Genomic DNA, 13,416 nt, shown 5'->3' on the forward strand with positions numbered 1-13,416 from the left:
GAAATCTGCACAATACGTCGTCAAATCAATTTAATAATACTATATCATATATGCAAAACAATTCAGTTCAACAATAATAAAATATATATAGTTTCTGTCAAGATGGCAGTGCTTTGACAGTGCTTTACACACTATGTACTTCTTATTAGCCTCTTGTTATACATTCCCCCAAGTCCAACGCACGCAGTGCTATGTGCATTTCAGTCGTCCCTGTAACAAGTTTATGGCAACGCGGCTCTCTGCCACTGCCTCCATTGCAAGTTCAGTTGCACCTTCTACACAGCCCGGCGGGTCAACCCCCATGCCAGGCCGCTGTGTGGGCTCACTGCTTGGCCTTGTCTCTGTCCTCCAGGAGAGCCCTCATGTCCAACAGAGCATCCTCTACAGCCCTGGAAAACCTGGCGGCATGGGTCTCCTCGCAGCTGTTGAAGGCAGTGATTGCGATGTTGATGTGATCATCCATTGGGTTGTAACACACGCCGTACCCATCTGGCACCATCGGACCAAAGCACATCGCACAGTCGGTCTTAGAACCAACCTGGACATCACAGAGACATGGATAATCATTTCCCCAAGTACAATACTAATAAAATAATAATAAGATAATGGACTGCAAAAACAAAGGATCATGGCACACCCTTTTGTCAGTACAAAAAAAGTTTAAAAGCCTGCATCATCGAAAACATATGGCCAACGTGTACTGACCGATGAAGTCTTTGTCAGGGTTACAATAATACACTATAGTAATAGTACTGTCCCATTGATTTTGTAACCGCTTTACACATTACCTGACTGGTCAAGAGGTTGTAATGCTGAGCCACAGCATAGGAAGTATCCATGAATATCTCAGGCATAGAGGTCAGGTCTATAATACCCTGCAGCTTCAACCCAAGAAGATGTCTCTCAATGGCTTCCCCATGAATTGCCTGGTCAGAAACGGAGCAAAACAATAACAATGAATACAAGAATAAATGAATAGACATTATCAATATGAAGATTTGAATAACGATGAGGCATCAGTTCTTACTTTGGATGTATTCTCCCTGTGAGTCTGAACAGCATTCTGTAGCAGGGCTACTTTCTCTGTGATCTGTTGGAAAGTGAGGACGAACTAAATACTTATTGTCCAGCCAAATATACACTCATATAAATGTCACATCCAGACCGCAAGAGTGGTTTTACCGGTTTGGCTGGGTCTTCCATGGCCTGGACAAACTTAAATGAATCCATGGTAGTCGAGTGGATCACATCTGTTCGACCATATTTGAACATTCGCAAGGACGCCGTCTCATATGTGGGGCAGCAAACTTTATACATCCTGAAAGTGAAAAATAGTACAGTGAATATCTGATTGCAACGAAAAATATATAGAAAAAAGAACTTTATAAAAAAGGAAAGAAAACTCACCTGAAGTAGGCAAGCTGAAGAGCCATTTGTACAAATCCATCAGGACTCATCTTATGCTCTCGAAGCCAAGTTCTTCCAAAATGAGAAAACAGGAGCACATTCACATCCAAGTCCTGTACCATCCTAATAAAGAAAAGAAAAGATTGGGTTACACACAAATGTAATTTTTGACTAAAATAATTAACATCATATATATATATCTATACTTACATATTCATGTTTTGTTTGGCATTTTCAATGTCCCTCTTAATCTCAGGAGTAATGTTAAATCGCAGTTTCGCTGGCATGGCCAGAGGAATCATGGGAGAGCGCTTTATTTCAGGTTTCTGCCTATAGAAAAGATGTTTAAAAAATGAAAATAAATGGGCCCAGTTCACCAGGTACTGGTGTAAAGGATAAAGGATGTTGTAACCAATAAATGAACCTTACATGAAGTTGACAACATAATCAATGAGAAACACGATGGGCGGCCCTTCAGAAGCAGCATGTTCGTACACCAGTCCACATGTCCCATCTTCACCAATGATGAACTGAGGATGATTCACACATATATAGAATGTACTCTGAAGCTCATTCATTAACATTGGCAGATTGTCATCCAACTGTGTATTTTTAATGTTCTACTAAGTTCTATGAAGATTCAAACCTATGCAGGGTTGAATTTGCTGGGGGGGATGAGGGGGATCCCAGCCCCTGAGAAGTATGTAGGGCTTAACTGCATATTATCGATGTGGAGTTCTATATAGCTTCAAACCTATGGATGTCTTGAACATACCTGCAATGTTTTGTCAAACCAACGGTTGCCACTGTTCCAGCGAGCCCCTCCTCCATGCAGCATCTGGGCAGCCACACGGCTTCGATACAAGTTATCTGACACACGAGGCATTGGTGCATCCAGACACACTGTGAAGATACTTTTCTGGATGGCACGGACAGAGTCCTTATTCGTTTTATCTAGAGAGGCAAAAATACATAAGCATCATAACATCCGATATGCAAAATTTCTACGGATTTATGCATGCTTTCTGCTTCTCTCCAGCCTCACCCTTCAAAAGGTTGTTATAGGCCTTGCCCCACGTGTTGCGGTGCTGGGATGTCAGGATGCCGATCGGCTCCTTGTTGGTCTGCAGAGAGGAGTTCCAGATCTTCTCAAGTTGCATGGAAATCTGGTCCACAGTCAGCCGGGATCCTTGGCTATTGTACACTTCCAGTATAAAAAACTGTAGGGGCAAACCCATATGAGGATGATTTAAGTAACTGGTCAACGAGTCACTGAAACCAATATTAATGGAATGTAAGGGCAAATTTAATATACACTTCGTCGGAAGACATTGTCGCTTGCCGACCAATTAGAAATTAGACTTAAGGCTGGCCACAGTTGCTCTAAAATGTGCTACTGGCATTTTGAATAGGATAGAACAGGAGAAAAACAGCGCCATCTAGAGTACCTGGAAATTGTGTACCACGGTGATGGTAGCCGAAGGTGAATTTCCAACGATGTGACTAACTACGGTATCTCTCTTTGGTCCGGGGATACGGCAGGAGGACAGGATCTGGTAATACTGGTCCATGCACAGAGGTTTGCCACCCAAGTATTCCACAGGCAAGGTGTTACTGCAACACAGTTTTAATCCACGATACATATTCAGGCTTACAAAGCAATGATTGAAAATAACATTCATCATAAGCTTTCTATTGACATTAAGATCAAATTTTAGTGATTATAAAATGAAACTCACGTGTCAATCATTTTCTTAAAATCCAATACTCCTGCAATCAGCTTTGCAGCAAATCTACAGAGGAAGAATTATTGTATTATTGATACAGTTGATGGTGGCCTTTTCTCTTATTTCATAGGAATATACAATTACGGCATTTAGCAGACACTCTTAATCCAGAGCGATTTACAGTTTAAGCAGTATAATATCGAAATAAATTATCTGTACATTGAAACTATACACACACTATAGGATGCCAGGTCTACAAATGACACAGCATCTGTCTACAATGTATGTAGACTCTACATAACATGCCATCTAAGTTACATTTTAGCCTTTGTTTGCATAAGCCTGCAAGGTCGTCAAGGCTAGGTGCTACGGCAAGTGCTACGGGCTAAGGTGGAGTTAGAAGAGGCGAGTCTTCACACTATGGTGGAGGACTGGGAGTGAGTCTGCAGTTCTAACTGCAATGGGCAGTTTGGGAGACATAATATTCATACATTACCAAGCGCTAAAAGATCTGCAAATACAATATTCAAGAATGGCCAACAAATGTACAACTGATCTACTGATAAAGATTATGCCGTATTAACGTAACAGTGCCTCTGACTGACAATGAGAAATAGCCTATCCTTGAACTACAGACCTCTGACAGCTGTAATATAAGGTAGGAGTATGTCTTCATGGGGCCACAATGTTCACTGTGTATATCCCATGGGTCACAGTAGTCCACAAAAAAAAAAAAAGCTGAGCAATGCTACACGCAGCCAAAGTCCCAAAAATAGCCAGCGAGAGGAGGAAAAGTCTGTGTAAAGGTCAGCTGGAGACTGTATCTATAGTGAACTACAGTACCAAATGGAGCTTTATTGCAGGTCTTATACTTAGACACAGAATGGTTGTAATTATTGTACTTCGCAGAAAATAAAAATGACTTATTAAAACCACACTGGACCTTATTTTGGTGGCTGGTCATAAGGAGGATTTAAATAACTTAGTTGTGCGCCGGTGTCGCACACCGAAACTGAAACCGAAACATCGCCGATCTACAAGCGATGATGAGCTTGTAGATCTGCTATTTTTGGTATGCAACACCCGCCCACACGCAACTAAGTATAACGGGCCCTTTAGATACAGTGGACTGTGGTAGCAGGATGTTCACCTTATCTGTCCTTGGCGATCCTGGAAGTGCATGCGGGGCAGGACGACTCCAGGGCTGGTGTAGACCGCCACAGGCATGCGACAGTCCAGATAGGCTGACTGCATCCACCACTCTGACAGCTGCAGAAAACACCAACATACAGAGTGCAGGCATAAATACAACAGGCAGTGTTTCTGGACAACCACTGGTTCAGGATCCAGGATTGGTCTGATCAGGTTACAGAAACTTAACAACTCTTGTTATTAGTTGTGCCTCTAAAGCCTGATTTATCCTTCATCGTACAATGCATGCCGAACATAGCCGATCTACAAGCTCAGAACGCGTTGCAGACCGGTAGAACATAGCTTTTAGATCTGCTATGTTTGGTGCGTGACACCATAGTACGGCGGAGCATAAGCTTGCTGCTGCAGCTCAACTATGCACACCTCTAAGTTGCCTCCGTGATATATTGAGTCCAGGCTTTGTCCCAGTGAATGCACAGCCTTTAAATAACCACTGCATTAGAGGGTATTATTCCCGTCAGCTTTGGGATTCTGGTCATTTGATGCACATGTATAAAAATGTAGGCATACTTCAGCTACATCTCTTCATCTAACATTACCATGCTCATACTTAACCCACTTACACAGATTACTTCTGCTTCTCATTTCTTTAGAGTTTTACTATTTAAGGATTAAAAGTAAGTCTTTTGCACACCTACAAAGGCGACAGGTGCGTAGGAGAAGACCAAACGAGGGCCCAAAATATTTAATGATTACCAGTTTCATGTCATCTCATTGTCACATATCATGTTTTTTGTTTTTTTTACTTGTCTTTCTATTGGTTAATAATTCTTGGCTTTAAGTTATCATTCTCTGTACTGTATGCATTTTGTGTTTTTATTTTATTTTGAAGCGACCTTGGGTCCAAGAAAGCCGACTGCTCTATAAATAAAACATTATTTATACATGTAGCCACATTTTATAGCCGTCTAAAGCAACAAACGTTATGTGCCGATATTTCTGAAAATGGATGTTGCATTATACTGCCATGCAACAGCTTCCAACATCAAATGCATGTGATTGCTTTGGGTTGCATGCATTTGATTAACACGTTCATCACTGTGACCACTGTTCAATTAACCAGACATCTCGGTGGGAAAGCATTGGCCCTTTGCGTAATCAGACTGATTATGAAAGATCTTGCAACAGTCATAATGAGGAACAGTCTAAGGCTCTTTGTTAAGGCAATGTGTTTCAGCCTGGACGCTGGTCCTGCTGGTCTGTAATCAAGACTACTGTTTTATTAGCACCCATATGTTTGGTTTTGACTTCAACCTTAAGTATAATGTGACTTTTATCATGGTTTTAAAAAAGAATAGTAAAATAATATATGAATACCCAGTTGTCTGTCTTCTGTGCTCGTCTCTCCAGGCCTTTCTGTAGCCTCTCCCCTACACCACCCTTAAGAAACTCCTCCACCAATTGTCGGGTTTCTTCCATCTCCTCCTCACTGACGATGGGCTCCAGCATGGCCAAGTATCGCTCACATGTCTGCCGCAAGGGTGGGACGGGCAATTTAGGAAGATCATCCTGGTGAAGATGCTCCTGGGGCACAAGGGTCTGGCACCTCGTTGGGATGTGTGTTACTGGGCTGACCATTCGAGAGGGCTTCACCATGCCCGGCCTCAGCTGGAAAAGATCTTAGTCAGTCTACATGCAGCTCTCATGACTGAAGCGGACACAACAGATTATGTATCATAGCAACAGTGTGTGCAACACGGTAATACTAGAAAGGTGTTATGATATGCCCGACAGCACTTTGGTCAAATTTCACTTTTTTGAATGAGTGTCAATACAAATCGTGTGAAAGGGATATTTCACTTTCAAACAATGCGTTTCATTTTAACGTCTACCCTGGCTATAGTGAACGCCTCAGACAGTTTTTAAGTAGCTTGATTCAGTATTTAGATATTTGATATTCATTTTATCAGACATGCCCTCTTCCTATATAAACCCATTGTAACTTGAAACTCAATTTTAACCATGATAGATTGATCAAAAACATCCGTCCTTGGTTCTGGTAACTGATATTGTCCTTCTAATACGAGAGGGAGCTGTGTTTTTTCATTCATTCTTTTTTTGATATATATTTTTTTTTTCTCCCAAAGAAATTATAAAAAAATAAATGAAAAAAGTAATTGAAAAAACACAGCCCCCTCACACATTAGAAGGACAATATCAGTCACCAGAACCAAGGTCAGGTGTTTTCAATGAATCTATATGGTCAAGTTACAATGGGTTTATATAGGAAGTTACTGGGAAAAAAGAAAAAAAAAACATCAAATATATATCAAATATCAAAATACTGAATCAAGCAACTTAAAAACTGTCTGGGGTGTTCACAAAAGCCTGAGTGGATATTAAAATGATCCCAAACATGTTTGAAAGTGAAATATCCCTTTAATAGGTTAAAGGCAGGGAAATAGAACTTTAAATGCTGGATATTCAAATAATGTGGAAAAAACAGTACAGTACTTATGTTATAATTTGGCATTCCCCCAGAGGTCTTCAACAGGGGGTCCGCGACCCCTAGGGGGTCCGCAGAGTTACTGCAGGGGGTCCGCGAAATTGTTGTTTGATTAAACAATATTTTTATTTGAAAAAAATATAAACTTTTTTTTTTTTCAAAATGTCAAATTGTCTTTAAACATAACATGAATCCATAGCAAACAGATAAATGGAGGCACAATGCATAATAACATGGTATGTTTATAAATATTTTGTAGAGATTTATTTATTTTGCACACCTACTGGGGCAGGTGCGTATAGGAGCAGGCAATATAAAACACAATTGTATACATAAATATACAATATATGTGTAGCCCCCCCTATCCTACGAGGTAGGGGGTCCCTGCTCCATCTCCCCATCAGTTTGGGGGTCCCTGGCCTGAAAAGGTTGAAGACCCCTGAAATAAATATGTTTTATAAATTTAGGAAAAAGGTGTTTGAACAGCTAAATCTGCCCCGCCCCAAACATTCAGCTGTGATGTCATGAGTGGAGGAAGTCCACCCTGGTAAACTCACCTAAACCCCCTATAAACAAAAGATATTTATATCATCAACATACATATAATTTAACCTTTCACTGTAGTAGAGAGAGGCTTCCAGAGCACAGCAAATATTTATCTAGTTTTCATTTAAACACTTCCTTCACTCATGATGTCATCACTGGGCAGTTCCATTTTGCTACCTGTAGCATCACTGGCTTTTTAAATAATTTCCATATAATTAAAAGAAATTGATATATGGACCAGTATTGAAATATAAAAAATGTATCGTTAATGGTTATTAATAACAGTAGTGTGGTTGGAATATTAAATGATTATCCCAAAGCTGGTTGATGGACTACCTGAGAAATCTAACTGTCTTTTTAAGGCAATGCATACATGCAACCCTTGCATAGAATGGGGTTTAATAGTTTAATAGTTCTTCATGAGGAGAAGTGAAAAGCACACTCCACTAAAGCAACTCTTAAAACAAAACCTTTGCAGATAGAAAGAGGATAATTCAAGCTTTCCGTACAGCTGCAATGTTGGAGTTTAATATACAATCAGAAAGGACTTTTCTGTTTGGATGTATGGGCTCTGTCAAAGGTATTGCAACTCTAGTTTCCAAAAACAAAACATAGGATCTTAGAGTTGCTTGTTGTTGTGGCTAACTCCACTCCAAGAAACTTTATGGCTACAGTAACTTGACACCAAAACAACTGATTCATAACTTGTTTGGGCCACCTGGCCTTTACAACACGGCCAGTTTATAAATAGAAAACCTGAACCTTTGGAATGAAAGCTAATATAAAACAAACACACACACACACACACACGAGAGCCTTCACGCTATGCATAGCTGTCCCACAATGCTTTTAAAAGCATTGTTGGTAAAGTTGACACGTTGAACTGATGAAGAACTGATGAAGACGTCAACCTTTGAAAATGACATTAGGAGTGACACCGTTGAAAATGACCTTAGAGTGACACCGTGTTAGGGAGCTCCCGCCACCCCTATGGTCATACGTATAGCTACTTAAGTAGGCTAGCGTCCATATAAATCAAAGCATGCAATGGTCAAATTTGGAGTGTACAAACTACTAAAGCATGCCTCCGTAGTGCTGCTGTCCAAACATGGTGCCCCACCCCCTTCCCTTCCCATCCGCAGTACTAGCATTATGTCCTACCTACCATAATAACAAACGAGCTGCTTATGCTGCTACCAGTTAGCGCATAAAAGAAATACGCACAACATACCGCGAAGCAAAAACAAAACACATAAATACTCACCGCCGTTCTCACGAAAAGACCCAACATTTTGTGTCAGATAAATGCACTTCGTGGGGCTTTGACTGTCCTGAGAATAAACGGTAATAAACAAACAGCCCTCGGGGCTGTCATGTCTCAAGGACAAGCACTAAATAGAAGCTAAAGCATTGAACTGAGAGGAGTTTGTCAGCTTTCCGCCCCCCTCTGGACTTTACGGGACACACAGCTGAACTCCACACAACACTCACATGGATATCAATCCAAATAACCGTGTGCGTGTGCGTGTGTGTGTGTGTGTGTGTGTGTGTGTGTGTGTGTGTGTGCGCGCGCGCGCCATTTCAAATCATGTCACACACACAGTCGTGGTGATGGAAGAAATACTCACATGTTTTACTTTAGTAAAAGTAAAAATACTGCAATGTCGACATACACTGTGTTGCAAGTAGAAGCCCCGTATTCAAAATGTAGCTACTTGAGTAAAAGTACAAAAGTATCGGCATCAAAATGTACTTAAAGTAGGCCTACCTAAAGTAAAAGTAGGCTACACACATTGTGCAGAATGTCCCATTTCACAAGTTCAAAATGTATTTAAAATATTTAGAAAATAGCAACAACGCATTGTGAGCTTGTAGATTGGCTATTTTCAAATGGTTGAAATGTATATAGGGCTGAAGTCTACAACGTAACTATTAACTAAAGTTTTCATATAATTAAATTATAGTGGAGTAAAAGTACAATGTGTTCCTCTGAGATGTAATGGGGTAGAAGTAAAAGTATTGCAAATTGTATATACTGAAGAAAGTAAAAATACCTCAAAATTGCACTTAAGTACATGTACTTAGTTACTTTACACCACTGCACACACACACAGGCACGCACGCGCGCGCACACACACACACACACACACACACACACACACACACACACACGCACACACGCACGCAAGCACGCACACGCACGCACGCACACACACACACACACACACACACACACACACACACACACACACACACACACACACACACACACACACACACACACACACACACACACACACCACACACACAAACCCCCCCAAAAATGAAGACATTTCTCCTTTAGCTTAATTCCCCCTTTATTGTGATAAATGAAAACCATGAATTCCACAGTGAAACATGTTTGCCATTTATAGCCAATAATTCATCAATCTTAAAACAACATTGTTTTTATTGACTAAAAAAGAAAGAATAAGGCCCTGATATGAATAATACACTTTGCAATACGAGTCGATTTGGTGCATGGGGCTGTACAGTTCTCCACTAGCCACATGATGGAGCTCGTCCAACACCTCTCTGGAAAAACAGCAATAAATAACTGATATTCTTTGGAAAAATACAAATCAAATACACACTCCAATGTCCTAACGAACCATATAGAGCTCACCATGAGACAAGGTTTAAATGAGAGGTATTGTTTATTGATCTGTAGAGTTATGTGGCGATATAATGTGATGCGCAGGCAGAGTAAGTGTTCATGTGCAAAAGTAATGCTCAATGGGTATGTATGCTCACTCAGTCTATGTATCACATTTTCATTAACAATTTTCAATCACAGAACAGAGAGGGAATTACAGTCGTATCATGATTTATTTGAAAGGAAACAAAATAACGAAACAATAATGCATGATAAAACAAAACACAAATCAAAACGCTTCAATAGCTCTGGTCCAAGCACTGCCAGATAACAATGTATGTCTCAAACAAATTGTCTGAGCAGAGAATATTTGCTCAAGGTCCGTGTTGTTCTGCCAACTCATAAACTCAGTTAGTCCACCTGAACCCAACACCGAGATCAGGTTGGAGATGTTTGTTGTGTCCAACTGTTCCGAGTGATCGGCATGTGACTCGTCTTCAGTCCTCAGCCTTTTATTACTCGGCCATGGCCCTAAGTCTGGCCAGTAAAACTCTGGGTCAACAAGATGATAACTTGAGTCAATCTTTCGCTTCTTGCAGTAAGCCTGTGCGGCGTGCTGCGGTTGCTGCTGCTTCGGTGGCGGCGCGCAACAGTCTGAGTGGAAGTATCCATTGGTGACCGTGGTCACCACATGCGTGTCCAAGTCCAGGACAGTCTTTTGGTTAGCTTGTTGCGCGCTGTGCGGGACAGGTAAGTCCCACGAGGACTTGTCTCCTCCACACTGCGGAGACAAGTCCTCTTGGGACTTGCCGCCCGTCCCGAGTCCACAACTCCAGCAGGCTTCCGACAGCATGACGTTCGAGTCGCTCAGCGACGCGTCCTGGTGGTGCGTCGCCTCTGCGGGTCCAGGGTGGCCGTTGGGCTGGTGCGCTCCGCAGTGCCAGGAGCAGGAGTCCGACGACTCGGCGCCGCTAAAGTTGCAGTAGAAGTCATCGGCCAACTCCGTGAAGCTCCCCGTCAATTCTAGGTAATCTGGCTTTTCTCGGGTCGCCGTTACGTCCTCGTACTGTTGATGATGTGCCCGCTGCGTTTGCATAAAGTCTTTGCTCATGTAGAACTGCCGGGCGTTTCGAAGTACGTACGTTACCAGCAAGTTCTTGTGGAGCTTGATGCCTCCTCTCTGCGTCCTGGAGCTTTGGATTTTCCTCAGAGAAATGGAGATCAGATTCTGTGCCTCGAATGCACACTCCATCCTCGAATAGACCACCCTGCGTCTCTCTTCTTACTCTGTTAAAATAGTTAGTCCTATTTGAAGAAATGTTTAAATGTTTAGCTGAGATTTCTACTCGATTCGTGTAGACTGTGCTCATAGCGCTCCATGTCTTCCCAGTAAGGGCATGGATTTGCAACTCTCATCTTTCCTCGCCACGCCCTCAAATACACATCGTCCAATAGGAAGGAGGCGGTGCTTCTGTTATAAGCAAATATCACTACTAGCCTCATTCAGGATGCACATAGGAGTGGACATGCTGCATTTCACAAAATAGGTTCTAGTTCTACACGTCTTTAGTGCACAGAAACCTGTCAGTGTTAGCAGTGTTTCTCAAACTTTTAAATTTCAAGGACCCCCCTTAACTCTGACAGTTTACAAATGGAACCAAATGGACCCATCCATTCGTATACTGTCACAGTTACAGACTTGTAAGGGTCAATTTAGAAACCCCTCAAGGAACCCTGGACCCCACTTTGAAAACCACTGGTATATAGAATAGAATAGAATAGAATAGAATCCAATAGTACAGAATAGAAATGGACAGAATAGAACAGAAAACAGAAGAACAGAATAGAAACAGATGTACTAGAATAGAGCAGTGCTTCTCAAATGGTGTACTGGTACCCCTAGGGGTACTTAGGGGTACTCCACCCCCAAACTAAACTCGGAAAGTTTTTTCTTTCTTTTTTGTGTGTGTATGATATTGTTAATGAACAATTTATTCCACATTCATAAATAATCTAAATATATGCCACCCACCAATGAAAAAAATGAAAAAGCAGATTTTTTAAATATTTAAGCAAACAACACAAATAGATTAGTGGACAAAATAAAGAAAATAATTAAGACAAAAAAAACCTGCACGGCGCGCACACACACAGAAGACGACACCAAAAAATGTGTCAAAATCACAAAGAATGTTTTATGCTGTGAATTCATTTCTGATCTTGTGCAATATCATGAACTATCCAGATCTCTCCGGTCATCTGGGAAAGGACTGCTTTCTGTCCCTAAAATCAAAAATAAACGTGGGGAAGCAGCATTTAGTTTTTTTTGCACCAAACTCCCAGAAAACTGCAGGTCTGCTGCCACTCTTATTTATTTTAAAACACAACTAAAGACCTTTCTGTTTGCCACTGCCTTTGATTGAGCTACTGTTCTTTTTCTTTCTCTTCGGCACTGTATTGTATTTGTTATTTTTATTTACTTTTATGCATCCTCATTTTATAATGGTGTTTCCTTTGCTTGATGTTCTGTGTAAAGCAGTTTGATTGGCCTTGTTGTTGAAATGTGCTATACAAATAACATGGCCTTGCCTTGCCCTTGTGAAGGGGGTACTCAGCTGAAAGAATATTGGAGCAGGGCTACACTATAAAGAAAGTTTCACTGGAATAGTGAATAGGTTACTCTGTACAATAGAGTACACTAAACTGCACTATATTGTCATACAATATGTATACAAAACAATGAAATACAAGTTCTAGAAGAGGCCATTTTAAACATGTCAGAGTTATGCAGTCTTGAGTTTTGCACTTACACACACATGCGCACTTGTATGCACACGCACCCACCCACCCACCCACCGACCCCCCCCCCACACACACACACACACACACACACACGCACACGCACACGCACACGCACACGCACACGCACACGCACACACACACACACACACACACACACACACACACTATTATTATTAGTGCATTGTCTGCACCTGAGTATGATGTCATTAGGACTCCCACAGATCACGGAAAAACTGTCATTGCACTCAAATCTGCGAGGTAAGTGCTCTTTGTTGAGGGATGATCTGTCATCCATGCCACACATCTGTTTGTGTGTAAACACACAGATGGCTGACATCACACTCAACACCTGGATGTGACTTTGATTTCCTGCCAAATAGGTGAATCAGGAGGACAACCACTATTATGGTTTCCATGCCCTGGTAATACTGTACCCTGGCATGGCTACAAGTGTACAAAATGGCACGGCTACAAGCATGGCAAGTCTGCTAATGTTGGCCCTCCCAGGAATTTAGTGTGAATGCATTACGCAGGCCTATAGTAGTATGCAAATTGCAGTTGTATTTACTGGGGTATTATTTCTAATGTCAATACAACAATTGAGGTATGTCGTTTAAGTTTGTATTTTGTTCGATTTTCAG

At 41.4% G+C, this 13,416-nt stretch overlaps 2 protein-coding genes across 2 annotated transcripts; both read right to left on the bottom strand.

Annotated features, from left to right (window-relative positions):
* Positions 1–15: 15 nt before the first annotated feature.
* On the bottom strand, positions 16–8,765 carry LOC308088090 (carnitine O-acetyltransferase). The gene is made up of 14 exons (XM_080432439.1): positions 8,603–8,765; positions 5,664–5,954; positions 4,285–4,403; positions 3,147–3,200; positions 2,856–3,021; positions 2,453–2,627; positions 2,183–2,361; positions 1,837–1,937; positions 1,618–1,737; positions 1,408–1,530; positions 1,183–1,318; positions 1,028–1,090; positions 789–926; positions 16–538 (listed from the first exon to the last, which is right to left on the bottom strand). The coding sequence occupies exons 1-14, from the start codon at positions 8,627–8,629 to the stop codon at positions 323–325; spliced, it is 1,908 nt and encodes a 635-aa protein (XP_080288565.1). The 5' UTR covers positions 8,630–8,765; the 3' UTR covers positions 16–322.
* Positions 8,766–9,670: 905 nt separating this feature from the next.
* Positions 9,671–11,356, bottom strand: ier5l (immediate early response 5-like). The gene has a single exon (XM_080433360.1). The coding sequence runs from the start codon at positions 11,223–11,225 to the stop codon at positions 10,263–10,265; it is 963 nt and encodes a 320-aa protein (XP_080289486.1). The 5' UTR covers positions 11,226–11,356; the 3' UTR covers positions 9,671–10,262.
* Positions 11,357–13,416: the final 2,060 nt, after the last annotated feature.

The sequence above is a fragment of the Gymnoscopelus braueri genome, assembly GCF_963280865.1.
Source record: "Gymnoscopelus braueri genome assembly, chromosome: 7".
In the NCBI taxonomy this organism is placed as follows: domain Eukaryota; kingdom Metazoa; phylum Chordata; class Actinopteri; order Myctophiformes; family Myctophidae; genus Gymnoscopelus; species Gymnoscopelus braueri.

What these genes read in the sequence shown, in the direction of transcription:
- LOC308088090 (XM_080432439.1), bottom strand. Translation starts at nt 8,629, where the DNA reads ATGTTGGGTCTTTTCGTGAGAACGGCG. An exon ending in CACAGAAGACAGACAACTGG is followed by an intron (nt 4,404 to 5,663) that starts GTATTCATATAT and finishes TGTTTTCTGCAG; the next exon opens with CTGTCAGAGTGGTGGATGCA. An exon ending in ACAACCTCTTGACCAGTCAG is followed by an intron (nt 539 to 788) that starts GTAATGTGTAAA and finishes TGTGATGTCCAG; the next exon opens with GTTGGTTCTAAGACCGACTG.
- ier5l (XM_080433360.1), bottom strand. Translation starts at nt 11,225, where the DNA reads ATGGAGTGTGCATTCGAGGCACAGAATCTGATCTCCATTTCTCTGAGG.